The following is a 27,114-nucleotide window of genomic DNA, read 5'->3' as shown; positions in this document are numbered from 1 at the left end:
CTAAAGCTTCAGCAAAATTCTGCCACACCTAACGGATTTCTGCTTATAGTTGGTTCAGAGGAAAATTCAAGAGAGCCCTGTGTCCCCAACCTGGGGCCTGTGGCGGGGCAGAGGTATGGGAATTCTCAGGAGCAGAGAGGCAGGCACAAGGCTTCAGCTGAAAGAGGAAGCAGAAGCAGAGGTGACCATCACACCAGACCCACTGGAATCCGTGCAAGTCCACAGCACTGCCTCTTCCCACTCTGCCCGGGACCTGCCCTGACCGGAAGACGCAGGGTGTCTTGTCTAGGGATAAGGAGCAAGGGGACCCCAGCTGACATCCAGGCTACCTCCCCTGCTCCAGATTACCTCCTCAAAACTAATGAAACTTGTCAGAGGTGAAGGGCTTCTGTGGGCCTGTCTCCATAAATGCAAGAAAGGGAGGGAGCTGCTGGGAAGAGGCCACGTATCTCGGCCCAGCCGGGAGTGGGAGAAGCTGAACCCCAAAGAGAAAGTGATGGTGGAGGACTTGGTGGGGAGAGGTTAGCAGGCTGCACCTGCAGGGTCTGTAAAGAAGAGAAAAGGCTGTCCAGTCCAGGGGGCCAGCCCAGGACAGGCCAAGGTCCACCAGAAGTTGGTGCAAAAAGCACAGAAGGCAGATGAAGTCGTTCCATTCATCCAGAAAAGAGGGCCAGAAAACTGGCTTTCCTCCTCCTGGCCAGCGGTTCTCCAGGAGAGCCAGGCAGACCCTGCTCCTACTCTCCCCCCAGCCGCCCAGAGAAGTGATGAGTAGAGGAGGGAATGGGCCTTGACCCAGAGAACGGAGACCCCCCGTGGGGGAGCCCAGGGTCTAGTAGAGGCTGTTCGCTATCCGCATCCTCAATTCTCCCTTTGGCAAGTTTCTCCCTAAAGGGCCCCAACACCTTATCATCCTTCCAGGGTCTCCTGCATCCCCACATGTCTCTCCATGCCCACCTTGAAGTTTAAGACTAACAGTGAAGCGAATTCCCTGGCGGTCCAGTGGTTGGGACTCTGAGCTCTCACTGCCAAGGGCCTGGGTTCAGTCCCTCGTCGGGGAACTAAGATCCCACAAGCCGTGTGGCTGAAAAAAAAGACTAACAGTGAAGATATAGACCACAATCTGGGAATGCGGGCAGGACTGTTGGTGACAGCAAAATCCTCAGTTCCCAAGGGTAACGCTCTCTGAGGAGGGAATTCAGGCGCTCGGCCAGATATAGCCAAAAGGATGGTTTCGCACAAGTAACTCTTCAAATCACACCCCTGTGTGGCTTCCCACTTGAGAGGACCGTCCTGAAGAGTAGGGGAAGTTGGGGAAAGACAGGAGGATGGAAAAAATGAAGAGAAAGGAAACCGAAGAAGAGACACAGAACAGATCTAACAGAAGAGCCCCAGGGGTGTGAGATTTTATGAGCAGTGTGGAAACAATGGCAAAGCCCCTGAATGAAAAAATGGCCTGCAGAAACAAGCCAGTCTCTGGGGAAAGAGGGTGGTGGTGGTGGTGGTGGTGGTGGTGGGGTGGGTGGGCTGTATGACCCAGGTGTTCCTGGGACTCAAAGAGGGGAAAGTCCAGCTATTTCCAATATCCCCAAATCAGTCTTCCCAGGAGAACCACAGAAATAGGGAAACAATGACCCATAGGATCAACATTTAATCCCAAGTACCCAAGGCTGGGAGAGAAGACGCCCAGGTGCTCCAGGACCAACGGCGAACACAGCCAGAGGTGGGAAGGGGAGGATAAAGATGACAGTAAGGTGGGCTTCCCTGGTGGCGCAGTGGTTGAGAGTCCGCCTGCAGATGCAGGGGACGTGGGTTCGTGACCCGGTCCGGGAAGATCCCACATGCCGCGGAGCGGCTGGGCCCGTGAGCCATGGCCGCTGAGCCTGTGCGTCCAGAGCCTGTGCTCCGCAACGGGAAAGGCCACAACAGTGAGAGGCCCGCGTACCGCAAAAAAAAAAAAAAAAAATGATAGTAGTGTGAGGGAGGCCAGCTGGGAACGGGTGGCACCCATACCACAGGCTGGCAGGAAGGTTAAATGATCATGTGTGAGCTCCTAGCACACAGCCAGACAGAGAAGAGACACGGGTTTAAGTCCCTTGTTTGCAATTCTGAACAATCAATCCCATAGCAAACTCTTTTGGCCATGAAACCAGACGTCAGTTGATGCGAGGCTGGCTATAGTTGTTACCCACCCCACTGACAGAGTCAACAGTTTTGCTGCAGAAACGCTGTGCTTGGTGGTGAGCGCTGCTCCAGCCCCGTGAGGGTGTCGTGTGATGCTGGTTTCTTCCCCAAATCTGAAAAATTCTGAATGTATCCGATCCCCAAGAGTTTCAGATAAGAGTGTGCGGACCTGCACCCAGTTCTGGTTTCCCTTCCTTCCCTAAACCACTGATCTTTGTGTAAGAAGTGGTGTGGGAAGAGGCGTGGGGACACGCAGCTGTGAACAGGGGGCAACGTGGGCATCTTCGTGTTCAGGTGCTTGAATAGGAGCGTGCGTGTCCATGTGCATCCAACGTTTTATAAAAGCTGCAGGCAGAGTTAAATTCTTCACGAGCGGAAGAGAGACAGAGGCCACGGAGCGGCTGGCGTGTTGGGGGCGTCTTTGAAGAGAGCAGGTCTTCTGACAGTTTGCCCTTTAATGCTCTCCCAGCACCCAGCACATGGGAAAGGGGGAGGGGTGGCGGTAGCTGCCTGAGCGAGAAACAGCTACAGTAGAACTTCAACTGCATCAAAGGTCAGCCTGCCACCCGACTCGGGGACAACTCCAAGAAAACGGGCCCGGGAGGTGCAAAGAAGAGGCACCAGCGCCTGGCTGGGGAGGTGCCAGCTCCCCCAAGGCCCGAAGTCGGCAGCCAGGGCAGGAAGAGCTCCCCGGGCAGTAGCCATGGCCCGGCCACCTCCCTGCTGGCTGTGGGTTCTGGGGCCCCTGGCAGTGCTCTCAGCGACCCCAGCCTCCAAGAGGTGTCCGGAAAAGCATTACCTGGCTCAGGGAGAACGGTGCTGCCAGATGTGCGAGCCAGGTAAGAGGAGGCCTTGCCAGGGTCTAGCTGAGTATGGAGAGAGAGGACCAGGCTTGGGGTGGAGGGACGCAGAGAGGGAGTCTGAGCTCAAGCAAGGAGCGGAATCCTGCAGAGGCCAAGAGGCAGCACCTTGAAGAGGGTGAGGGAGCGGCCTTCCTTGGGCTTTGACCCTGGACCTCTCCTCACAGGAACGTTCCTGGTGAAGGAATGTGACCAGCATGAAAAGGCTACTCAATGCGATCCGTGTACACCGGGGGTCTCCTTCTCACCAGACCACCATACCCGGCCCCACTGTGAGAGCTGCCGGCACTGTAACTCTGGTGAGATGGGCAAGCATTTGGGGGAGCAAAGTGGGTATGGAGAAGCAAAGAGGGGGCAAGTAGGAGCTTCAGTTGCTTCAAGGCTATGGCAAGTGGAGTCCGTGGTGGGAAACGGGGCGCCCTGGGCGGTGTGTGTTGATGTGGTAGGGAGAGCTGTGAAGTGGTTCAGGGAAGGGGCAAGCAGAATTTGAGGGTCTGCTGAGAAGGGGTCTATGGCCAGGATCAAGACAATACAAAGTAGGAAGTTGCTGTAGGAGCCGAGATCTTAGACAAGCCTCTCCCCACTGATGAAAGGGGCCGTATTCTCAGAGTGTATATTGGTCTGGAACTTGGAATACACCTTTCTAAGGACATAACAATACCAGTCAGTGGATAACACCCTCTTTTTGTCCAAAAGCCAGTTCAGGAGAATGAACGTGTATGTGGCTTGTGTCTTTATGTATTTTGTAATTTCATCTTTTTTAAAACTAAGAAATGAAATATCAGCAGCTGTGTTATGAATACTTTCATCATTTCTCTGTTTTAGCTAGAATTTTAGAAACTATGTATGTACAAGTGTACATAGATCAGGAGATCTAGAGTGGGCCCTTTGAACAAATATTCTCCAGCAGGACACTCTTGAGGACGATTTAGCTGAACCACATTACTCGCCTGTAAATGCTTTGAGTCTGACTAGGCCTTTTAATACTGTATTCTTGAAAATAAATACAAGGGTTTGTTGCTGCAAATCAGTCAAACGGCAACATATGAAATACACAAGAGGTATTCCTCAGTCTACTTAACTTACAGATATGATTGTTCATGGATGCTTCTCTCTTCTTGGCAACAACCTGGGCAAGATGGGGATTTTTTTTTTTAGTCAAAGCCTCCCCAACTCACTCTGCAGGCCCCAGTAGAAGGCCTTTCCCTAATATTGAGCCAGTCGGAGCTCCCTCCACTCTGCTCCAGACCAGCCCAACCCACGATCCTCCTCTGTGAGATTCAGCCCACAGATCCCTGAAGCACTCAGGCAGCACCTGGCTGCAGGACTCCGGGGCACTGGAAAGAGGCTGAATGGGCTTGGTCCTCTTGGACCTCAGTATTCCCATCTGTAAGATGGACAAGTGCCTGAAATCAGCATGGAATTCTGTGCACAGGTTATACATGGCGAAGAGAACTCCCAGGTTTCTGGAGACTCCATTGAAAACAATGGCACTTCGCTCATTTTTTAACCAATCCCAGCCCCTTCTTTAACCCTTCCCATCCCTTTGGGCAGATACCCTCCCTGATCTTCTTCACCTTCCCTACCTATTTCCATCTCCACCACCACCGTTCCCTCCTCCATCACTGCTCTTCCTGTGCAGATCCTTATCCAGGCTGGCTCACAATTCCTGGTGAGCCACAAGGAAACCAAGCTCTAGTAGCCACCATGAGTCAGAATTCAGAAAGGAGATGCCAAAGGGGCATAAAGAGGAGAAGGAATTTACACCCTTTCCTGACAAAAGGCACACACGAAAGAAATTGGGAGGGTTGATGGTAGTCTTTGGTATCCTCAGACGTCCCTTTCTGCACCCGTCTCCCACCTGTCAGGGCTCCTCTCCCTGGGTTCTCATGAGTGCACCCTGCCCCACCAGGCTCGCGCTCAGGCCTGGCCCACATCCGGGTGCCACCTCCCCCAGAGTCACACTTCTCTTCTCACCCCCAAACACCCATGAACCCAAACCCATGCGGCGCCCTTCCCACCTAGCTCCCCCAGTATCACCGATTGGCAGCCACCCAGCACCTGACCTCTACACTTGAATACAAATTATAATTTAGAGGCAAAGGATATCAGTAAAGTTAAAAACCTATTGGGGACCACAGCAGCACCATTTCCAATTGCTAAAAACTGGAAACTACCCAAACGCACACCAACAGTAGAACGGATGAATAAATGGTGTTGTATTCACACAGGGGAACACTAGATGGCAGTGAGAATGAACGATTTGCAATCACACTCAACACTGGGTTAATCTCACACAGAGCTGAGTAAAAGCAACCAGGCACGAAGAGCACACGCGCACGATTCATGCATGTAGTTCAAAAACTGGCAAAACCAACTTGTGGTGTTAGGAAGTCAGTAGCTATTCTTGGTGGGGATGGTGTTAGTGACTAAAAAGGAACACGACTGGTCATCTTGTTTCTTAATCTGGTGCTGGTTACACCTGTGAGTCCAATTCGTCCCAGTTCTCAAGCTTTACACTTGTGACATGTATACCTCTCTATAAGTACACTTCAATAAGAAGTTCTAAAAGCATCAGTGAGTGAGAGGAAAAATCATGTAAGCTGTTTCTACTTCTGAACCGTGAATTTTCTAAAAGGTCCGAGTCTTTCTTCAATAACACAAATGGCAAAGGCACTGGATGACAGTGGGGGAGGGGCAGGCCTGGGAGGTGAGGAAGCGGATTAAGCCAGTGGACCCTGTGTGTTCCCTCCCTCTCCTCTGTCGCCAGGTCTTCTCATTCGAAACTGCTCCCTCACCGCCAACTCGGAGTGTGCCTGCCCCGAGGGCTGGCAGTGCAGGGACAAGGAGTGTACAGAGTGTGTTGGTCCAGCCCAGGCCCCAGGCCCACACCCACAACCCTCCCACTCACCTTATGCTGAAGGTAAGTTCTAGGCAACCCTCTGTCTGGTCATTGGGGGTAAGGGTCACACCCCAACCAGCACCGCCTCTCCCATGCCCAGCCCCACATACGTTGCCTCGTCCGCCTGTCTCGGCCTTCATACCCCCAGGCTCGCTTAGGCCTTCAGCCTAGCCTTGTGCCCTCTGGGGCCCCCTGCGGCTGCCCATCTTGTCTCTGTTTTTCCAGAGATACCAGAGGCCAGGACAGGCCAGTATACGCGGACTCTGGCTGATTCCAGGTGGCTGCCTGCCCCAACTCTCTCTACCCACTGGTCACGTGAGTTTTCTCCCCACTCCCCACCCCAAGAGAGAGAATGCACACAGGAGGGTCCAGGAGGGAAGCCAGCCAGAAAGCTCCTAGGAACAGGGGTAAGAAGAGGGAGAAGCAGAGTCCAGGGCTTAGGAAAGGACGTGGTCCAATGGTGGGGGCAGGGGAGGAAGGTGGGGAAAGGGGAGAGGCAGGGGTGACAAAGGGCTGGGCTGAGGGGAGTCAAGGGCTAGGCCCTCCCCCAAACCCCCTTGTGACCCCTGCCCATCCCATCGCAGCCCAAAGGTCCCTGTGCAGCACGGATTGCATCCGCATCTTTGTGCTCCTCTCTGGAATGTTTCTTGCTTTCACCATAGTTGGAGCCCTGTTCCTCCATCAACAAAGAAAATATAGATTAAGTAAGAGACAAAATTCAGGTTTCTGCACCCCACCCCACCATCTCGGCTTTGTCTCCCTATCTGGAACCTCACTGAATCTCTCCAGCTCCATCTTTAGCACCCTGTGGCCTCTCTTCCCCTCCTCTAAGCTGGGGCCCTCCTGGCAGCCCGCCTTTGCTCACCTCTTCTCCCTTCACCCATCCTCCACCGCCGATCAACACTCCTCTGATTCTCCCTCTTCAGACACGAGAGAAGGTCCAGTGGCGCCTGCAGAGCCTTGTCCTTACAGCTGCCCCAGGGAGGAAGAGGGCAGTGCCATCCCCATTCAGGAGGATTACCGAAAACCAGAGCCCGCTTCCTACCCCTGAGCCAGCGCTCGGCGGAGGGGGGCCGTCACTGCAGTCAAGTCCTAGCCTCCATCTCAACCCACCCGCCATCCAGGGGGATCGAGAGCCGGCACCTCCAATTTCAGCACTACCGTCTCATCGGGACCCTTTCGTGTGTGCCGACTTGGGAAACTGTCCTGTGTGCCTTTTCGAGACTGGCAGTGGCGAGGACCCAGGGGAACGAGGTGGGGGGCGGGAAGCGGGAGCCCGTGTGTGTCAGCTGCACCCCTGTGCTGCAAGAGGGCTAGGGCTCCAGGTGGAAGACATACTTCCGCCTACGGTAGGCCCACGTGGTGTACCGCTGACCTAGAAACTCGGCGAAATAAAGAGGCGCCTGCAGCTTTCCAGCTCTGAGATTTCAGTCTCTCCACGCAAGCCCCACCCACCCTCCTCGCAGACCCGCGATCTGAGGGCGGAGCTTTCTCTCGCGCAGGCGCGCTGGGGCCCACGCGGGTTGGGGCGGGGTTGGGGCGGGGCGGGGGCGGGCAGGTAAGGCGCCTACAAAAAGTGGGGAAAGGTCACGGCTACCGGGGAGCTGAGTCTGTTGTCAGTCCCTCCCTTCCTCCACCCTGCCTCCCGTCCCTTATCTCGACTTTCTTGGGGCTGGTCGGGAGCAAAAGGGCGCACGCGGTGAAGTCAGGTCCTGAAATCACCGGGGGATTTTTTTTGCGGAGGAGAAGGTGGAAGGAAAGAACAGTGAGCAGACTCTGGCTCCAGCACCAATGGCTTCAGCCAGAGGCCAAGGCAGCCTCGGTGACACTTCCTCAAAGTGAAAGCGAAAGCCAAGTAGGCGGAGAGGACTGACGGGGCCAGGCGGTCGGCCAGGCAGGCGTGTTTGGAGCCCCTTCTCCAGCCCGGACCTGGCCGGCGCGGGGCACGAGGAGGGGCGGCGGGGGAGGAGGGCCTGAGAGCAGCCCCCATGGGCTCCGAGGGGTGGTGCTTGCTGGTCTGCTTGGCTCTCTCCGGGGCAGCAGACGCCGGTGAGTCGGGGGCTGGCTGGTGGGGCGTGTCGGGTTAAAGAAGCATCAGGTAGCCACCCTCCCCGAGGTCGCAGAAGGGGAAAGGGGCCGGGAATGGCTTCCAATCGCCTTCTAAGCCCAACAGGAGGAAGTGGGCGGCTGGTAACGGAAGGAACCAGTTGTGCCGGGGAGAGAGACTGAGAACTCTGGGGAAAGGGCCAAACGAAGGAATGAGGGGCCGCCTCGGTGGATGTGGTGGGCCCCCTGTCCTACAGGAGAGGGAGCTGGCCTGGGAGCGGACACCTTCAGGAGAGGAAGGGGGGCCCCTATCTAGGAGATCACGGAGGGGGGTAGGTGCTCCCCAGAGGTTGGGGAGGGGAAGGCCACCTGTAAAAAGCACGGAGCGAGCAGACCCTGGGGGCTGACTGGGAAGTTGAGACGGCTGCCAACGCCCTAGCATCCAAGCCTGTCTCCTCTCCCAATGCAGTTTTGTTCATTTATATGCTTTTGCTGAGAATTCCTTTGAAGAGATAGCTTTCCATTGATAGGTGGAAATAAGCTTCTTAAATCCCCCTGAGCAAGGGAAATCAGGACTTTAAATAATTCAAACCAAGAAGTATGTACCTGGAGAAGCAGGTGCTTCGCAGAAAGCTGGTTCTGGGTAAAACAGGATCAGAGCTTCGCAGAGGCAGCTAGGAACGGGGAAGATTACCCCCTGATGACTCGACAAGTATACAAGTAACTTTCTGGGCAAGAGGGTGCTCATCCCAGCCTGTTCCCTGCAGTAGAAAGGCAGTGGCGGGCAGTGGACGTGATCTTGGACTGCTTCCTGATGGGGGAAGGTGGGCACCGTGGAGGTTTCGCCAGCAGTGAGAACATGGTGAAGGCCTTGTTGGTGCTGAAGCAGGTGCCAGTGCTGGACGACGGCTCCCTGGAAGGCCTCACGGATTTCCAAGGGGGCACACTGGCCGAGGACGACCCACTCATTACCTTCGAGGCATCAGGTAAGAGCCCTCCACCCTGTGTCCCAGTCCTTCTGGGCTCCTTCCAGTTCCTGAGCCCAGTTCCCAAGGACACCCACCCACACCTGCTTCCCATCAGCCCAGGTGTTCTCTATCCAGCTCCATCTCTGTGCTGCGCTCTTCTCCCCCAGTGAACCTGATACAGATTCCCCAGGCCGAGGCCTTGCTCCATGCTGACTGCAGCGGCAAAGAGGTGACCTGTGAGATCTCCCGCTATTTTCTCCAGGCCAGGCCAAAGGCCACGGTGGAGACGGCAGCCTGGTTCATCACTAACGTGCGAGTGTCTGGAGAGGGACCTAGTATCTCCATGGTGATGAAGGCCCTTGGGGATGCTGAGAATGGGGCGGTCTTGCATCCCATGCTGAAACTGCCCCTGAGCCCCCAGGGGACTGTGCGGACTGAAGGTGAGAAAATGAAAAGTAGCAGAAAGAAAGTTTTAATTTTTTTAAAGGGGTCAGAAATGGGGGAATAGTAGGAGAAGGAAGGGGACAAGTCCACCTCCGTGCACATTGGTCATCTCAGGGTGTCCCCTAGGCCTCAGTCCTTTCTTCCTAAAGACCCCAAATGGGGATAATTTTCACCTGGCCAGGTGACTTGAGGACATAAGACATGTGACGCTCTACTTGCATATGCTGTCCACAGCTGTCTCTGTGAGCAGAGTGCCAGCTTTTCCCAGGTAACAGCTAGCCTGGTCAAGATGAGAGAGGAGAGCACAGGCCCGCAGAATTTGTTCATGATCTCCTATCAGTAGAACCCGGTCCTTGCTCTCTCCAACCCTGCACATCTCAGAGGGCACAGAAAATTGAGGACATGATGATAGGTTTCTCCAAAGTTCATGGAATCCAATATTTTGCCTCCAAGAAAGACAACCACATCCAGAGAAGATTAGGGGCCTACCCTTCTATCCTTAGGAAGCTTCAGAACACTCAGATTATTCTGTGGTCCAACCTGAATTTATCCTGCTACATCAAAAAAGGGGTCCTCGTGTCTGTCCAGTGTCAACCGTAGTCCTAGCATAGCTAGGCATTGCCCCCATTTATTTTGGGATATTTCAAACCTACAAAAAAAGGTGAAAGAATAATAAACACCTGTATACCGTGCACCTGGATCCACCACTTGTTAACATGTTGCACATCCTTTCCCCCTCCCTCATCTTCTCTCCATTTCCCCTCCGCTTAACTAATTGAAAGTAAACTGCAGGCATCTCTACACTTCATCCCAAATGCTTCCATGGTTAGCATGTGTTAGTTTACAACCAAAGACATGAATGTTCTCCATAATCATAAAACCATCGCCTCGGCAGCAACCCAAGGTGGGGAGTGGTCTACCCGGGGTGCAGGCAGTAAGGGGGGTGCGGTGTGCAGATAATGGACGAACGTATCCTCACCATCAGCCTGCACTGGCAGTTATGAACCATGTCAGTGATCAAACACTCCTGCCTGCCTGCCAGGGCGGACCATCCTCCCCTCCCCCACCGTGGCTGGGCCCGCCCCTGATTGTCGTACTTAAGGCATTTAAAAATTGATACGATACTACTATCAAATATGAAGTCCAAATTCAAACTTCTCCAGTTGCCCTCGTAGTGTTCTTTATAGCGTTGGGGGGTTTGGTTTGGTTTTTGAAGTCCAGGATTCAGACAAGGATTGCGCGTTGTGTTTAGTTGTCCCATCCCTTCAGCCTCCTTTACTCCAGAACGGTCTTCAGAGCCTGAACTATTTTGAGGCCGGGCCACTGCCTTGTAGACGTCCCAGCATTGGGACCTGTCCGACTGTTTCCTCATTGGACTGGGGTTCAGCACGTTTGGCTCACACACCACCACTGTGTGCTTATTTAAGCTCTGTCTCCTTTAGTCTCCTCAGCAGCCTTGCTCTAAGCAGATGAGGTCGGCAACACTGAGGGGCTTGCCCAGGCCACAGAGGGAGTTAAGTGGAAGAGCCGGGCTTCTGAAAGCTGACTGCAACTCCAGTAGCTCTTTTTTTTTTTTAATTTATTTTTGGCTGCGTTGGGTCTTCGTTGCTACGCGCGGGCTTTCTTTTAGTTGCGGCAAGCGGGGGCTTCTCATTGCGGTGGCTTCTTTTGTTGCAGAGCACGGGCTCTAGGGTGCAGGCTCAATAGTTGTGGCGCTCGGGCTTAGTTGCTCCGCGTCATGAAGGATCTTCCCAGACCAGGGCTCGAACCCGTGTCCCCTGCATTGGCAGGCGGATTCTTAACCACTGAGCCACCAGGGAAGCCACTCCAGTAGTTCTTAATCTGAGTGTCAACAGTAACCCAAAATTTTTTATAAATTTATATAAAATTTTTTCTTTTATTCTTTTGGCTGCATTGGGTCTTAGTTGCAGGATGTGGGGTCTTCGTTGAGGCATGCGGGATCTTCGTTGTGGTGCGTGGGCTTCTCTCAAGTTGCGGCATGCAGGTTTTCTGTCTCTCGTTGTGGCGCGTGGGCTCCAGGGCGCGTGGGCCCTGTAGTTTGCAGCACTCAGACTCTCTCATTGAGGCACGCGAGCTCTGTAGTTGTGGCACGCGGGCTTAGTTGCCCTACAGTATGTGGGATCTTAGTTCCCCGGCCAGGGATCGAACCTGCGTCCCCTGCATTGGAAGGTGGATTCTTTACCACTGGACCACCAGGGAAGTCCCAGTAAGCCATAATTTTGCATATGTATTTGCCTGGTCTGTAACTTTCATCAGATTGTGCAAGGGGTAAGTGACTCCAAAATGGTTAAGAGTACCACGCATGCATGCTGCCTCTCAACACACCCCGAGCCTGCCACAGCTCGGAGATCAGGTGGCCTCAAGGAGGGAGCGGCCCACAATCACCCTCTTTCTCCCACAGTGGAGTTCCAGGTGACAACACAGACCCCGTCCCTGAATCCCCTGCTGGGGTCCTCAGCCTCCCTGCACTGTGGCTTCTCCATGGCACCAGGCTTGGGCATCACCAGCGTGGAGTGGCGGCTGCAGCATAAGGGCAGTGGCCACCTGGTGTACCGCTGGACCACGGGGCAGGGGCAGGCCAAGCGGGAGGGCGCCACCCTGGAGCCTCAGCAGCTGCTCATGGCTGGGGACGCCTCCCTCACCCTACCCAGCCTCACTCTGAAGGATGAGGGGACCTACATCTGCGAGATCACAACCTCCCTGTACCGAGCTCAACAGATCATCCAGCTCAACGTCCAAGGTGAGGCCAGGACTCAGTTATGCCGGGAAGAGGGAAAGGGAGGTACCTATTGAGAGTGTCTTCCAGAATGGGATCAAACACAAGGGCGCTTTCCTGAGAGGCAGACTGCATTCCCACAGCCTGAATGCCGTCTGCATCCTAGAAGCGCAGATGGCATCAGATGGAGTTTCCCGTCGGGCTCCAGATAATTCCATTGAGAAGTTTCCCAGCCCGGGATCCTGCTGCCCCGCACTGGCCGGCTGTCTCCAGTCACCCCCGTCCTTTTGGACCACATCCAAAGGAGGAGCAGTAGCAAAGCGAGGAGAGGCGAGGGAGCGGCCCGACCGGGAGGCCTGTTTCAACAGGATAGCCTCTGACATCACTGGCTTGTAGTGATGCTAAGAAGCAAGCCAACCTTTAGTTGGTTTTGCTGTTGTTTTTCAGTTACCTGTGGGAATCGTACCCCCTTATGTCGTGCATCCAGGTGGACCCCTCACCACCACTGTCCCCCCGCCGCCTGGCGCCTCACTGAGGAGGGAACTTCCGCCTCCACAACCTGCTCTTATGGGCAGCAGGAGAAGGCCCTAGGCTCCTCTGCTGCCCCGGTGATGCCCGTGGGGTTTTACTTCTCCTCCTCTCTTCCAGCTGCCCCCAAAGTACTACTGAGCTTGGCGAGCGAAGCTCTGCCGCCCACCCTCCTCTGCAGTGTCACTGGCTACTACCCTCTGGATGTGACTGTGACGTGGATCCGGGAGGAGCTGGGTGGAGCCCCGGCCCCAGTCTCTGGCGCCTCCTTCTCCAGCCTCCGGCAGAGCACGGCAGGCACCTACAGCATCTCCTCCTTCCTGACGGCAGAGCCTGGCTCTGTGGGTGCCACTTACACCTGCCAAGTCACCCACGTCTCCCTGGAGGAGCCCCTGGGGGCCAACACCTGGGTTGCCCCACCAGGTATGGGAGTGCCCTCCTTTCCCCACCACCACACCTGGGCTCACGGCTCCTGCCCTCTGGCCTTGTTCTGCTTCCCACAGTGTTGGCTGCTTCTTTCCTAAGGTGACAGCCTCCAGAGGTCCCACCCCGTCCTCCAAGACTTTATTACCCCCCGAGTTCTGGGGTACCAGGCACTGCTGAGAGCTGGAGACCAAGGCTGAACAATTCCTCATCCTGCCCTCGAGGAGCTTAGCCCAGTGGGAGGGACAGACTAGGCAGTCAGGGAAGATGACCCGGGGGAGGCCTGCAAGCCGGCTGAGCTGGGTCAGGGGCAGGGAACACCAGGACCGAAGGGACGTCATGTGTGAAGGCCTCATTATAAAACAGGCTAGAAAGAACTGGGGGGCCTGCACGGCTAGAGGCAAGGGTGCGTGGGGAAAGGGGGCTGTGGCCGTGAAGCTTGAGAGGTGATGGTGTTCACTGAGCGTCTGCGTCAAGCCAGCAGGGCACTGAGCCCTCAAATGTGGGCGTCCACAGGTCCTCACTCCTCCCATCTTAGAGATGAGTAACTGATACTCGCAGAGGTTCAGTAATTTGCCCAAGGTCACCTGCCTAGGAAATGGTAAAACAGAAAATGTGGAAAATAGGCAGGCGATTCCCCTACAGCCTCAACCCCCCTCCTGCTACTGATGGGCAGATAACAACAGGCCTTCAAGCTGGAACTTCATCCCGAGGCCACAGAATGTCTTCGCAAGGTCCTATACCATAAAGAGTCAGCACCTCGAAATGCCTTACTTGGTGGCTCATGAGACTGTAAGCTTCCCCGAAACTGGGGTTTTGCCTCAGCTTACATCATTCCCAGTTGTTTACACAATTCCAGTTTAACTATCACCAGCTAATCTAAACTAAATCGCCCGTGCAAAGCCGTTTGAAAAAAGGTTGTCCTGAGGTGGGAAGAGGCAGAGGATTCTGTGTGGAGTGACACACGGACGTCCACCGAGCAGGCCCCAGCGCCACGGTGTGCCGGTCCCTGGGTGAGAGCAGGAAAACACCTGATGGGAGCTCCTCAACCAGGGACGGTTGAACGCGGGCGCGCGCGCGCCCTGACCTTCCTGCCGGGGCAGACGCTGCACGTGAGGGCTCAGTACGGTTCCCGCCACTGATCCCCGTCCACACCTCTGTCCCCTACAGAGCAGAGGACGGCCTTTGGAGTCCTTTTTGCCAGCAGCCTCTTCCTCCTGGCACTGCTGTTCCTGGGACTGCAGAGACGCCAAGGTAAGAGTGAGCCTGCGCATCCTTGGCTCTGGCCCTGACCAAACGCACTTGGAGACCAGCGGCTCTAAGTGCCGCCACACCCAGACCAGGGATGAAACGCAAGCGTCCAGAGCTCCAGCCGGCCCCCCCAGCCCCCAGCTCCTGGGCTTACCCCAACTGACACCAACTTCCTTCCCTCCCGTTTTCTCCTAGCTACCTCACCAAGGCCTGCCAGGACCCCGAGGCACTCCGGGTAGCCACTCTCCTGCCTTAGATATAAGAGAGAGTCACATTCTCCCAGAAGGACTCTAAGCTGAGTCCCAGAGCTCAAAGAGGCCCCGAGAAAGATACGAAGAAGGCACAGATCACTGACTGTGGCGCTGGATTTCTGCAGGCCTCTGCCTGCCTTCACTGCATGCCCTGGGCTGATACACCCAAGGGAGAAAGCGTGAAGAGGTGAGAGGGTGGCAGGAAGGCAGGAGGTCTGGGTGGAGGTTAAAACATGAGCCAGGTTTGGGGCGCGGTGGTAGGAACATATAACAGAAAAAAATTAAGAAAGGAGCGGATGAGGGACAGTGGAACAGGATGGGGGTTGGAGGGCCACGCACAATCGTTGAACTCTGTCCCAGTAAAAGCCCTCATGTCCTCGGAAGCAAAGCTTTTCCACTTTCCCGTCTTTCCACACACTGGGGCCCGCCCCGCCCCGCCCCGCCCCGCCCCGCCCCGCCCCGCCGATTGGCTGGCAAAGTGCTTGAGGTGTGAAACGAAGACCCTCAGAGGCGGCCCTCGGGCCACCCCTCAGTCGCTCAGGGTAACCTTGAGCTGCCGTTAAGCTCCTGTACCTGTGGACAGCTGCTGGGCATTTAAGGACACCCACCTACACACACCCCTGCCTCGGCCGCAGGGGACAGAGCTCTCCCTTCAGTCATTTTCAAACGGGCCTGGTCAGCACAGTGGGACTTGGCAGAAGATGGCTATGCATGGGGACGGTGGGGAGCAGAGCGTGTCCCCTGGGGGCCTCCTCAGGGCCTGGCCCAGGACCTGGAGGGAGGCGGCGGCAGATGTCTAAGAAGATCTGCGGGTGTCTGTCCACGAGATGCCCGCTCAGCTTCCTGCCGTGGCTTCCTGTCACCCCCACCTGAAGAGCTGGGCTGCTTCGGGCACGGAGGCTGAGAGCGGAGACCACTTCCTCTGCCAGCACCCAGCTGTGGAATCTCGAGAAGACCGACAGCACCCGTAAGCCACCCTTCTGGCGCAGGGCACCATCAGAAAGGAACTAGAGAGAAACAAGACGCCTCCACCCCGCTGCAGTCACCCCAACCCAAACAACAGCCAAGTCGGTTTGGTGGTAGGAAGTTGTATTTTTGTTTTGCTTTTGTTCAGAATACAGGAAATTGGTAAATACACCACATGCCTTTGGTGGAAGTACAGCTGTTATTTCTGTACAAGTAGGAGAGTGGGGTTAGAAAAAAAGACAGGGAGGTGATGACAGACACACAGTGGGGACGCCACATCGTCCCACGGCGAACCCAAGAGGGGCCGAGGAGGCTCGGCCTCGCGTCACTGCCAAGCCCCAGGCTTAGTTGCATATTTGCTAATGCACATGGGTGGTGGGAGGGAAGGGGGGCGGCAAAGACACAGAAGAGGGCGCTACAGGGCAGGGTGAGAAAGAGTAGAAGGGCTAACGTCCCCAGAAGAACAAAGCCAACTACACCTGGGACAGATGGCACAGAAACGCAGAAGTGATTCCTGTGATGGGGCGGGCCAAGAGGGCAGATTTGCTCCAGGCTTGGGACACATCGAGGACAGTGGTGGTTCTTCTCCAGCGGTGACCCCCTGCATTAGGCAAGGGGAGCCCAGAGGAGGGTGGAGGCCTTCGAGGGGCCTCTGGCCGTTAGGAGGGTACACAGACTGCCTTCGTCCAGCTCTTCCGTCCCGCCCTGGGGCAGGACGAAGGGAATGTGGGAACAGGGCGAAGGGAGAGGAAGGATGGTTTTGCGGAACGAAATGCTGCTGCGTGGAAAGCGAGCCTGGCCCAGCCTCCTCCTGCTGGTGGACTGGTGGATGGAAGGAACGAAGGGACGTGGAGCGGTCCCCGTTCTGTTCCCAGCCGGCCCTCCTCCCCTCTCACCGGGGTCTGTCCCACTGAGTGCCCTTTCCTGAAGCCCAGCACTGGCCCCCGAGACAGGCTGAGCAGCTCCATCCCCAGGTCCCACTGTCTGTGCCACAAACCATGCAAAGAGGAGGAAGGCAAAGGGAATTCAGGGGTGCTTTGGAAGGGGAACATACTGCTGGAAGAACAGAGAGGCCGCTCCAGATGAGAAGGCGCCGTGGTGGCACAGCGGTCAACAAGCAGGCCCGTCTGCTGACGGCTCCACCTCCGCCCCAAGGCTGGCGGGGGCACCAGACTCCCAACACTCAGGAGCAGCCGGGCCTCAGGAAGGGCCTCTCTCCTCAGCCCTGCCTTTGGCAAGTACACGGGGGTGGCGTCGGGGGAAGGGCTCCCGGAGGGTCCAGGGCTCCTACCCTCCGACATCTCATCCTCCTCCATCAACAGCAAGGGAGGTACAGGACGCTTGTAACAAGAGGGTGAGAAGTGGCTTCCTCCAAGCTTGGTATATTCAGATTAGGCCCTTGACTCGCTGTTTCTCTATAACTAATGGGCATTCTCTCATTATCTATGCCAGTAACTAAAATTGAGAGGCTCAGACTTTGGCTAAATGAAATTATTTGATGCCTTCACGAGCAATACAGAATGCTGTAGAAAACGTGGACAAGAGCCCCTTCCAGGTATGAGCTTGTGGGACTGTTTCTAGGATGGGAACGAGAGTCCTGATATTTTCGCTATTAATACGTGTTCTCCAGGTCTCTGGAGGACAAAGTAAAAGGTTGTAAGATCCCTGAAGACATAGAAGATCTTGGACTAACAGATGGGAAATAACTGTGAAAAACAGGTTTGACTTTCTAAAGGAGTCCTGCACCAGGACCAAGCTGGATTTTGGGCCTGGCCCAGGCTCCTCTGCAGGCCTGGCACAGGAGAGGTGAGGGGGCATCCTCCCAGCTGCTCCCAGCCTCCTCCGGCCAGCAGCCTGGCCTTTTCTGGCAACACCATGGGCACAACACTCTTCTCCTCTTCCCAGTCTTGGCCCCTTCTTGAGCACGTCACCTCAGCTACGCCCCTTTCCCCATCCCTTGGCCTCCAACTCCTTTTGTCTTTGGGGGAACCTGAGAGAACATGAGAGGGTAGGAAGGAGATGCCAGCTGTTGTTCTTCGGGTAGTTAATTCAAGACCGCACCACAAGCAGCATTTCCAGTGTCGCAGGACAGAGTGCAAGTGAAAGCAACACGAGGGGAGGAGTGGGCGATGGAGAAGCAGGGCTGGGATGGAGGAGGGCAGACGGGGAAGTTCTGGGGAGAAACAGGACAGGGACATGAGTTTGGATGGCAGTGGAGGACAGGGAAGGGGTGGTACATTCTCAAGCAAAAAAGTAGACTGGACACAGGAGTCAGGAAGTCCCAGATGGAAAAGAGAAAGAGGAGAAAACAAGAGGGCAGATTACATCAGGTTACTGGACATTCAGGTGTAGTTGTAGGTGTCCCATCCCCACGGTCTCCCTCTGACCCAAGCCAGTGAGAAGAAGCACAGCCCACTTCCTCAGAACAGGAGCCACCACCTTCCCCCACAGTCCTGCAGAGTGAAGGCCTGTCCATCGAGGAAGTCCCTCACCTCTGCCCGCCCGCCCTCCCGCACCAGATGGTGCTTCCCTGGCCACGATCTCCATACCTCAGTCAGAGCAGCCCCACTCCCCAGGCAGGCAGGCAGGCAGGCAGGTGACGCCGGGACCTTCCCACCTCTTCACCCCAACCAGCAACCTCAGCGATACTTACTTACAATAACTACCACGATGATGGCACAGATGGCTCCCAGCATGATCATCATCTGAGGGGACATTGACAAAAAACAAACCCTTGGATTTGGGGAAGGAGGCAGGAGCCAGGACCAGGGACTCGGACGGCGGAAGAAGCCACACGCCCCGCAGGACAGCCGAAGGCCTCCCAACCCCTCGTGCGCCCCATCAGACAGTAACCCCTGCACCACAGCTGGAGCTTCTCAGAAACATGAGAGGGTCTGCAGCTTGCTCCTTTTCTCCTAGTTCCTGTTGCCTGGAGGCTTTTAAAGGAACGCCAGAGCAGGTGCAGACTTCGGATCTTTAGTCAACTGGTTCGTTTTTCATCAAAAAGTGTTCAGCTCATTCCCAAAAGCTGCAGGTATTTAAATATATAGCTACCCCAGCCATTGTGTCGATGTTGGTGTATCTCAGGAAGGGTCAGGTAAGAATTTTTCCCGGGGTCCTTTGAGAAAAGGCAGCTTGACTAACCCCTCCAAACTCCTCAGGGTCTCCCCTGGCCCTCAGTTAGTGGTTCTGAGCACTTTAGCGCACCCTGGTGGCCAATTCGGGTAATGCAGCTCAAGAAGGAGGCTTCCCAGGTTGCCTCCCAAGAGTCCTGCAGGGCACAGATCATGAGAGGGAAGGATTGTGGAACCTGAGGGTTTTCCCGCCTCCTATGTGTGGAGACCCAGGAAAATAAGGGGGAAAGGACAAGAACATTCACCTTGCAGTTTTTCCACCAATACTTCCTCTTCAGCTTGGCAGCGCTGCTCTCAAATTGTGATGCGCCCGCCTGCAAAGCGTCGGCTCTGTCATCCAGCTCTGACAGCTTCTGGTCCCTCTCCAGGACCTTGTCCACATTTACACGCATGATGTCCACCACCTGAGCAGGGCGCAGGAGCAAAGCGGCTAAGCTCCCCCAGAGCCGGGGAGAGAACAGCAAGTCTGCCCTGCCTAACTCTAAGGGGTGCCCTGTCTCCCGGAGCCTTTAGCTGCCCCTCTAGATAAAGAGAAGTTTCCCAACTTCCGTGACTTGGAAACCCTTAGAGAAAAAGCTATCCACGTACCTCCTCCACTTGTGCCTGGGTCTGCTGTAGTCGTCTGTTACTGGTCAAATTAGGAGGAGGGCCAGGGGGACCCCCACCTGGGGCAGCCCCTTCTGCCCCTTCGGTGGGTGGCTGAGCTGCCGCAGACCTGCGGAGAGAAGTGCACAGAGTGACCAAGACAAGAAAGGAATCACATACGTTCTCACCCCTATCACCGAAGCAAGGGTGATACGGCCATATGCAAGTAGAAGGGATTCCAGCTCCTTGGCAATACCAAGTGGGGAGATGCAGCACAGAGGTCCAAAGCAAAAGATGAAAGATCCTGTAACAGATGGGGCTCATCGACATCCAGGGTGGCATCAAGAGCTCTCGTTTGGGCTATCCTCTGACCCAAACTCAAACACATCCTCTGGCACAATGGCCACAGGGACAAATGGGCCAGTCTTGGCTTAAATGGCATTTCTCTGCCTCCCAGAAGCCTTTTTCACATGAAGTCAAACTGGAAAACTCCAATCCAGGAGAATTGCCTACAAAAAAAACTCAACCCTCAGGACAAGCTTACAGACTGAACAACTCTTTTTTTGCAAAGCCTGAATATAAAAAGAAAGGCCAAGCTGACAGACTGCTGTAGGGGAGCCAGTTATTGGTTGTTTCATGCAATGATTAGTATATCGTGGCCACTGTAAGGACGACTTGGAGAATCACCAAAGGCCTCTGTAGTTGCAGTGAGTCAGGACTGTTTGCTTGCTTTGTTTTTTGGCAGAGAAGACTGGGGTTTCACTTAGATGGAACTGGGGCCCAAAGCAATCGTGTCAATTGTGAAAGTGTTCCAAGAGCATAGACAGGGAGCAAAAATATTGGAAATGGTCCGCAGTGTACATGCACCAGAGACAGCCTGTCCCTTCCTTTTTTAGATTTGGCATCCAGTCTCAGGAGACTCTCCTAGTTCCTGATGTCCCAACTAGAAATCTTGGTTTACACTGCTAGGCACAGAGACCATACTCCCTTTCCCTTAGCCTTAGGGGAGAATAATCCAGTGTGGGATCCTCAAAATAAACTCCTCTCCACGTCCCAACACGTGGAAGCTAAATTCACCTCCTCAAGAATTCCCTGAAGCCTAACCTAAGGCATGAGATTTTCTCTGCCAAGGAAGAAGTCACAGGTAGGAGAGAGATCTCTGCAATTTGATGGAGAAAAGAAATTACAATAAGAACTCCTCGAACAGAAGCAGAATCTCACAAAGCCTACCTTATAGGAGCAGTCCAAGAGTAAATGCACTACGGATGAAACCATCACAAAGTCACCAAAAAGGAAAAGCCTTGACTACTCACAACAGAACTAATACCCAGAAGTTCCTCCTCTCTAAGTAAATTTCAGTCTCAAAAGAGAATAACCCTTCAGAGAGGTTATACGAGCAGATTACACCTGACTCATCTTGGCTAAAAGAACTGCTTTCCCGTTGCCCTTTAAGGCACAAAGGAGGCAAAGGAAAGATACAACACTATGGCGGCCACCAGACTCCTATGCTACTACTGTGCTACAGGATCCAGTTCTCTGGTGAAAGTGGAGAATTCAAGGAGTAGGAAGTAGCCCGTGTTTAGTCTTGGAAGCAGTCCAGGCTGGTGGCACCAATGACAAGACTAAGGTCAGAGACCTCGTGATGCCCTTCTAGTCACCACGGTTTCCCCATCTCCTTCCTTTCATCCCACATGGATGCTACTGGGAACCAGTCAGCTGAAGAGGCTCCCCCTCCCCAAAATGAAAACACAAGGAATCCTAGGGCTTGGCCAAAACGCGTAGAATATCACATACAGTTAAAACTGTAGAAATCAAATAGAGAAAAAGGGAAATCGTTATAAAGCATTTGAAGGGACCATTTCACTTATTACTTCTTGGGAGTTGGGAACACGCAGGAGTAACATATCCGGGGATAGTTATAACCCTTATGTAACGTAAGTAAATCTTTTCCCTTTTAGTCACCAAGAGAAGCAACACAAATACATCTAGGACCAAGCCAGGACTCCAAGAAAGAAAGGGAAGTTCTTCATTTGTCTAGCTATAGTTCTCCCTCAGGATCTTGGGATGGGGTGACCATGGTCAGATGACTAAATTGATTAGAGACTAAATTGAATGTACCCAGGGAAGGTGGCGGGGAGGGGAGGGGGGGATCCTTAGCTCTATCTCTCTTCCAAGTACTTGGCTAAGACTCAATGACAGGAAAACACCTCCTGTACGGGTGGCCTTGGGATGAATGGATGCTTGGAATCACACGCCACTGCCCCTTGAGTCTTTGTGAGCTGCTCACCTGGCGCCAGAGAACTGGCAGATAAGTTTCTGGAGCTTTGCTCACTACCAAGAGCGGGGGCTACTCGTCACGGTCGGGGTGAGGGGCGTACACAAAGCTAGAGACTGCAGAGCAACCCAAGTTACTAACTGGCAGGTGCACCCATGACTGTCCTTCCAGAGGTCCCAAGCACAGCTTCAATCAACGACAAGAAAGGGCCTGGAGCCCCCTCCCGGGTGTCTCCGCGCCCCACCTTCGCCCGAGACTCGACTGAGGAGCCCCGCAGGTGAGAGGAGAGGGGGCAATGAATGTGGGACCCCCGCGCTCCTGCCCCGCCCATGGGGTGCCGGCTGCGGCTGGTGCAGGAATGGGGTGCTGCCTCCCCTCCCCGGGGGTGGCTCGGCCTGCGGTCGGCGCGCGGCGGCGGTTCCCCGCGTCGCCGCAGCTGCTGCAATGCGCCATTTTCGGTCCCGCAGAGTCCGGCGCTGGGGTGAGAGTTGGCAAGGTGTCGCGCCCCCCACACCAGGGTCAACTCACATGTCTCTGACAGAAGGAGGAGAGGTCCGTCTCCTCTCCCGAGGCTGCGGCGAGACACCCGGCCGGGGAACACTGCGGTGAAGCCGACCGCACCGCCGAGCTCCGCTTCCAGACGGCCACCCAGAGCTCTAGCTGCGGTGGAACTGACTGCACCTGCAACCCCGGCTCGTCTTTATTAGCGCTGGCCGCGCCCCCAGATCACGCTGACAACGCTGCGGCCCAATCCACGCCCAGGACAGGTGCCAGTCCCGAAGCGAAACCCGGATAAGGCCTAGGGTGCCCGCCCCTGAAAATCTGCCAGTCACAGCTCTGTTCTCATCCTGACTCGGGTAAGGAGCGGTGCCGGAAGGATCTGACCAATACAGCTCTGGTTTGCGTACCTGTCTAACTAAGCGACGGGGCGGGGTGGAACTAGGCGCCCGCTCCCTGGAAGGGCGGCCCCAACAATTTGAATTAGGCCTTTTTGGTTCCTCCCAGCCAATCGCTGAGCAGTTCCTTAAGTCCTGGCCCGCTCGCGGCCGCCGGCGCCGGCGTCTCCAGCCAATCACGCCGCTTCCGCTGACAGCGGTGGGCGGGGGCGGGGTTGGGGGTGGTCTCCGGCTCGCTATGGCCTGGCCTCTGGAGCCCGGGGAGCGGCGGAGGTTCGGTGGTCTAGGCACTGCGCTGGCGCTCGGACCTGGCCGGCCTCCACCCCACCTCCCCGCCTTTGACAGCTCTGAGGAGGCTGAATCCATCAAGGCAGAGCCGCAGGCTCCCGTGGCCAAAGTAAATACGAGAGCTCCGTTCATCCGTTCTACACAGCCAACCAGTCCCTCACGCAGTGTATCCTAATTTTAACTCCCGCTCCCCAAACCTGCTCGTCCTATCCCTCCCAGGTAGCTTACTACATCGATTCAGTTGCCCAAACCAGAAACCTGGAAACTATCGTAGATTTCCTCCCCGTTCATCTTTACCTGTCCTCTAACAATTCAAGTTTTCCTTCTTAGGATTTCAAGGATTCTCCCCTCGTCTCACTGTCCTGCTTCAGATTATTATCCCTTACCTGGACGCCCTCGGTTGTAAAAGTATTATTTTATGTCCCGATAAGTAAAAAGGTAGCAAATCAACTGTGACATAATGCTTTCTTATCACTTCGAATTTTTATTTTATATTTATTTAAAGTGCAGGTGTCTATAGATGTAGATTTTTATCATACTTCACTCGTGAAAATACATAAAAAGGAAAACAGAAAAGAGTAACATGGTAACAGTGTTCATAAAACTTCACATTCAGACACTGACTCTTATGATTCATTTTTTTTACTCATGTGCATGATTTCCACACAATGTAGTCCTCTGTGCATGCCATCAGGGGCTTTGGTAATGCAGCATTTCTTAAAGGAATGCTCCTTTTCTGTCTCTGGAATTTTCTTCCAAGCCTCGGACACCCATTTGGCAAAGTTTGATTCTTATGAGCCAGTATGACAAATACAGTATGACTGTTCTGGCTAATAGTTGTAGTCAAACGTCCCAATTTAGATGTTAAAATGAAAAAAAAAAGTGCCAAGTGCCTCTTAAAATTAATGAAATATAATATCTTTCTGTTTCATCTTGCCCTCATTTATAACCATCCTCTAAGAAACCACCAGGGTGGTCTACCCAAATGTTACAACCCTGCTTAAAACCTTTAAACAATTAGAAACACAATGTATTGATCATATGTGTTTTATCCATGCCCCTTCTGAAACTACATCAAAATGAAAATTGGTAAATACTGAAAACAAAATTATAAACCCTCAAAGACAAAAAGAATGGAAGGAATTGTTTCAGGCAGCATGAATGGCTAAATATGCCCACCAGATTCACATGAGGTGGCAAAAAAAAAAAGTACAGAGCGGTTCCCCTGTACCCCTTCACCCAGTTTCCCCAATGGTACATCTTGTTTAGCTACAGTACAATATTAAAACCAGGAAATTGACATTGGTACAATCCACAGAGCTTATTCAGATGTTGCTTCTTTTACATGCATTTGTGTGTGTGCGTGTGCCTGTGCGTGTGCGTGTGTGTGTAGTTTTATGCAATGTGTGTGTAGATTCCTGTAACCACCACCACATCAGGATACAGAACTATTACATTACTGCAAGGCTTCCCTGTGCTACCCTGTATAGCCACACCCACCCCGATCCCGCACCCTTGGCAACTGCTAATTTGTTCTCCATCTCTATACCTTTATTTCAAGACTGTTATATAAATGGACTCAGACAGTCTATAACCTTCTAAGATTGGCGCTTTTTTTAATATCCTCGAGATCCCATTCAAGTTGTGTGTATAAATAATTCTCATTGCCTGAGTATTATTTCCGTGGTACGGATATACCACAATTTGTTTTTAACCATTTACCTGCTTAAAAGACATTTGGGCTGATTCCAGTTTGGGCTTATTACAAATTAAAGCTGCCATGAACATTTATGTACAGATCTGCATGAACATAACTTTTCATTTCTCTAGAATAAATGCCCAAGAGTTCAACTACCGGGTAATAAGGTAATTTTGCATATTTAGCTTTATAAGAAATTGCCGAACTGTTTTCCAGAATGACGGCACCATTTTAGATTCCCGCCAGCAACGTATGAGGAATCCAGTTTTTCCACATCCTCACCAGCATTTGTTGTTGTCCACTTTTTAAAAAAAAATTTAATCATCCTGATAGTTATTTAGTGATATATCATTGTGGTTTTAATTTTTGTTTTTCCCTGATGGCTAATGATGTTGAACATATTTTAATGTGTTTATTTGCCATCTATATATCCTCTTTGGTGAAAGATCTGTTCATGTCTTTTGCCCATTTTCTAATTGGCTTGTTCATTCTTTTACCTTTGAGTTTAAGAATTCCTTAAATATTCTAGATAAAGTACTTTGTCAGATAAGCGGTTTCTTCCAGTCTGTCTTTTGTCTTTTTCAATCCTCTTACTGAATCTTTTGCAGAGCAAACGTTCTTAATTTTAAGATCCAGTTTATCAACTTGTCCCTTTAATGCATCACTTTTGGTGTCACACTTTGCCTAGCCCTAGAGTCTCATAATTTTCTCCTATTTTATTTTCTAAGAGTTGTACAGTTTTGTATTCATATGTAAAGATCCATAATCCATTTGAGTTAATTGTTGTATGAGGTGTGAAGTTTAGGTCGGGGTTCCTTTTTTTTTTTTTTTTTTTTTTGGTTCCTTTTTTTTTTAATCAATGGATGTTCAATTGCTCCAGGACTGTTTGTTGAAAAAGCAATCCTTCCTCCATTGACTTGTTTTGGCATTTTTGTCAAAAATTAGTTGGGCATATTTGTGCAGGTCTGTTTCTGGGTTTGCTATTCAGATCCATGACCTATGTGTCTGTCCTTCTGCCAATAACATGCTATCTTAATTACTGTAGCTATGGTAAACCTTAATATAAGGTAGAATTATTTTTCCTACTTTATTGTTCTTTTTCAAAATGGGTTTAGCTATTCTAGGTCCTTTGCCTAATAGATCATTTGAAAAATGCATTTGTGTAAACTGGCAAGAAAATAGACTATTTAAGGACCAAAAAACTCAGTGAAAGCTGGTACCTGGAGAGGTAAATTGAGCACTGAAGCTTGTTTTTGCCTTGAGGGCGTTTGCTTAAAAGTTGATTTTAGGCATGGTGACCTCATAGGGTGCCACTGTGGCACAGGAGACAGAACCCAGGGCCTGCATAGGGTTGGAAATCTAATAGAAGGCCCCCACTATAACACCAGAACCCCAGAAGACTATATCCTCATGTAAGAGTGGATTTAAAATATGCTAACACCTGAACTGCCCCTAGGGGACTGCATAGAAAATTTGCTCATCTGGAATCTAAGTGCCTACTAGAGATCTTTTCTTTTTTCTTTTAAATATATGCAGATAATTTATAATCAAAGCTGTGACTTTTCTGCCTGAATTCCTTGTTGGTCTGAAAAACAAAATAGCAAGAATTTAAAATGGTTCCAGGTTGACAGTGCCACCAAGCACCAGCCGAAACAATGCAGATCATCTCTGGATGAGCTGATCTTCAATCTAGGCCTTGGGGAATTTCCACAGATACAGTTCCAAGAAAAATAGATTTTGGTCAAAAATGGGAAACAAATAAGGAGCAAAGAACCAGGAGCAAGAGCCAGCAAAGATGGAAATAGGAAGTAAGAAAATTAGAAAATCAAGCCAAATAGTTCAATATCTGATTAATAGGAGTTCTAAAAAGAGAGAAAGGTATGAGAGAGAAAGATTACAAAAGAAATACAAGAAAAATGTCTGAACTGAAACAGTCTTTCTGGATTACATAGTACTCTATGTGCCTAGCATAGTGAAAGAAAAAGAATCACGTCAAGACACATCTTTGTAAAATCTCAGAATATTAAGGGAAACGAGAAGATCCAAAAAAATTTCAAAAAGAGAGAAAGGGACTTCCTGGTGGATCCCTGGTCAGGAACTAAGATCCTGTGTGCCACATGACATGGCCCCCCAAAAAAGAGAGAGAGAGAAAGGAACAAGGAATGAGAATGGCAAACTCAATACAGTATTAAAAGATAGATGATGTGACAGTGCCTTTAAAATTCTGAAGAAACATGATCATTACCCTAGAATTCTATACCAGCCAAACGAATATAAGACCAATACGTACCAATATAAGATAAATATAGACATCTTTCAGATATGCAAGGAGTGAACCATTTTTACTTCTATTTCCAAGTAGGCTACTATAAGATGTGCTCTGGTAAGCAGGAAAGAGAAAGGCAGTAGAGCTAGGGAATGGAATGCTGGGTCCACACACAAAACTGGTGAAGGAAATCTTTGGAATGAAAGCTACACCACAGACCCAGAAACAACCTGTCCTGACTGAAGTAGGAGAAGGAGGAAACTGCAGGACAGTCTCCAGAGGGGGGGAGAAAACCTGTAAAGCATCTGACATGTTTTAATATTTGAAAAAGAATATGAACAAGTACTTTACAAGTCTGATGTGACGTGCGGAAAAAATTAGAGCTAGATACATAGAAAATTATATTTTGAAAAA

At 52.4% G+C, this 27,114-nt stretch overlaps 3 protein-coding genes and 1 long non-coding RNA gene across 12 annotated transcripts; 3 read left to right on the top strand and 1 right to left on the bottom strand.

The window, feature by feature from the left end:
• Positions 1 to 2,596: 2,596 nt before the first annotated feature.
• CD27 (CD27 molecule) lies at positions 2,597 to 7,359 on the top strand. 2 transcript variants are annotated; one of them, XM_032644153.1, is made up of 6 exons: positions 2,602 to 3,020; positions 3,209 to 3,340; positions 5,812 to 5,964; positions 6,169 to 6,258; positions 6,528 to 6,647; positions 6,870 to 7,359. In XM_032644153.1, exons 1-6 carry the CDS (start codon positions 2,885 to 2,887, stop codon positions 6,992 to 6,994), a joined length of 756 nt encoding a protein of 251 aa, XP_032500044.1. In that variant the 5' UTR covers positions 2,602 to 2,884; the 3' UTR covers positions 6,995 to 7,359. The 2 variants fall into 2 exon arrangements, with proteins under 2 accessions (XP_032500045.1, XP_032500044.1); XM_032644154.1 differs by lacking the exon at positions 6,528 to 6,647 and having other exon boundaries at positions 2,597 to 3,020.
• A 117-nt stretch (positions 7,360 to 7,476) lies between these two features.
• Positions 7,477 to 21,397, top strand: TAPBPL (TAP binding protein like). 7 transcript variants are annotated; one of them, XR_004351726.1, is made up of 8 exons: positions 7,492 to 7,992; positions 8,757 to 8,975; positions 9,125 to 9,397; positions 11,824 to 12,162; positions 12,787 to 13,089; positions 14,260 to 14,343; positions 14,536 to 14,778; positions 21,235 to 21,397. XR_004351726.1 is itself a non-coding variant. In XM_032645220.1 (7 exons), exons 1-7 carry the CDS (start codon positions 7,932 to 7,934, stop codon positions 14,577 to 14,579), a joined length of 1,323 nt encoding a protein of 440 aa, XP_032501111.1. In that variant the 5' UTR covers positions 7,477 to 7,931; the 3' UTR covers positions 14,580 to 15,731. The 7 variants fall into 7 exon arrangements, 4 of the variants coding, with proteins under 4 accessions (XP_032501111.1, XP_032501113.1, XP_032501115.1 ...); XR_004351725.1 differs by lacking the exon at positions 21,235 to 21,397 and adding an exon at positions 15,467 to 15,731; XR_004351727.1 differs by lacking the exon at positions 21,235 to 21,397 and adding an exon at positions 12,305 to 12,468 and having other exon boundaries at positions 14,536 to 15,731.
• VAMP1 (vesicle associated membrane protein 1) lies at positions 15,668 to 22,228 on the bottom strand. Of its 2 annotated transcripts, none has more exons than XM_032645225.1 (5): positions 22,080 to 22,216; positions 19,280 to 19,406; positions 18,937 to 19,095; positions 18,211 to 18,262; positions 15,668 to 17,547 (listed from the first exon to the last, which is right to left on the bottom strand). In XM_032645225.1, coding segments are annotated over exons 1-5 (642 nt in total). In that variant the 5' UTR covers positions 22,082 to 22,216; the 3' UTR covers positions 15,668 to 17,245. The 2 variants fall into 2 exon arrangements, with proteins under 2 accessions (XP_032501116.1, XP_032501117.1); XM_032645226.1 differs by having other exon boundaries at positions 17,406 to 17,815; positions 22,080 to 22,228.
• LOC116760389 lies at positions 21,411 to 24,640 on the top strand. The gene is made up of 3 exons (XR_004351728.1): positions 21,411 to 21,828; positions 22,019 to 22,408; positions 22,793 to 24,640. It is a non-coding gene; the product is annotated as an uncharacterized LOC116760389 (long non-coding RNA).
• The last annotated feature ends 2,474 nt before the right edge of the window (positions 24,641 to 27,114 follow it).

This window comes from Phocoena sinus, chromosome 10, assembly GCF_008692025.1.
Source record: "Phocoena sinus isolate mPhoSin1 chromosome 10, mPhoSin1.pri, whole genome shotgun sequence".
NCBI lineage: Eukaryota > Metazoa > Chordata > Mammalia > Artiodactyla > Phocoenidae > Phocoena > Phocoena sinus.
Note: the sequence above shows the minus strand (reverse complement) of the source record. Positions and strands in the feature narration are given on the sequence as shown.

Coding starts and splice junctions, on each gene's coding strand:
- CD27 (XM_032644153.1), top strand. CDS start 2,885: ATGGCCCGGCCACCTCCCTGCTGGCTGTGGGTTCTGGGGCCCCTGGCA. Junction 3,341..5,811: donor CTGCCGGCACTGTAACTCTG/GTGAGATGGGCA, acceptor CTCTGTCGCCAG/GTCTTCTCATTCGAAACTGC. Junction 5,965..6,168: donor CCACTCACCTTATGCTGAAG/GTAAGTTCTAGG, acceptor CTGTTTTTCCAG/AGATACCAGAGGCCAGGACA.
- TAPBPL (XM_032645220.1), top strand. CDS start 7,932: ATGGGCTCCGAGGGGTGGTGCTTGCTGGTCTGCTTGGCTCTCTCCGGG. Junction 7,993..8,756: donor CTCCGGGGCAGCAGACGCCG/GTGAGTCGGGGG, acceptor TGTTCCCTGCAG/TAGAAAGGCAGTGGCGGGCA. Junction 8,976..9,124: donor CATTACCTTCGAGGCATCAG/GTAAGAGCCCTC, acceptor CTTCTCCCCCAG/TGAACCTGATACAGATTCCC.
- VAMP1 (XM_032645225.1), bottom strand. Junction 18,263..18,936: donor ATTGGTGGAAAAACTGCAAG/GTGAATGTTCTT, acceptor ATGTCCCCTCAG/ATGATGATCATGCTGGGAGC. Junction 17,548..18,210: donor CATCGTGGTAGTTATTGTAA/GTAAGTATCGCT, acceptor ATGTTCTCTCAG/GTTCCCCCAAAGACAAAAGG.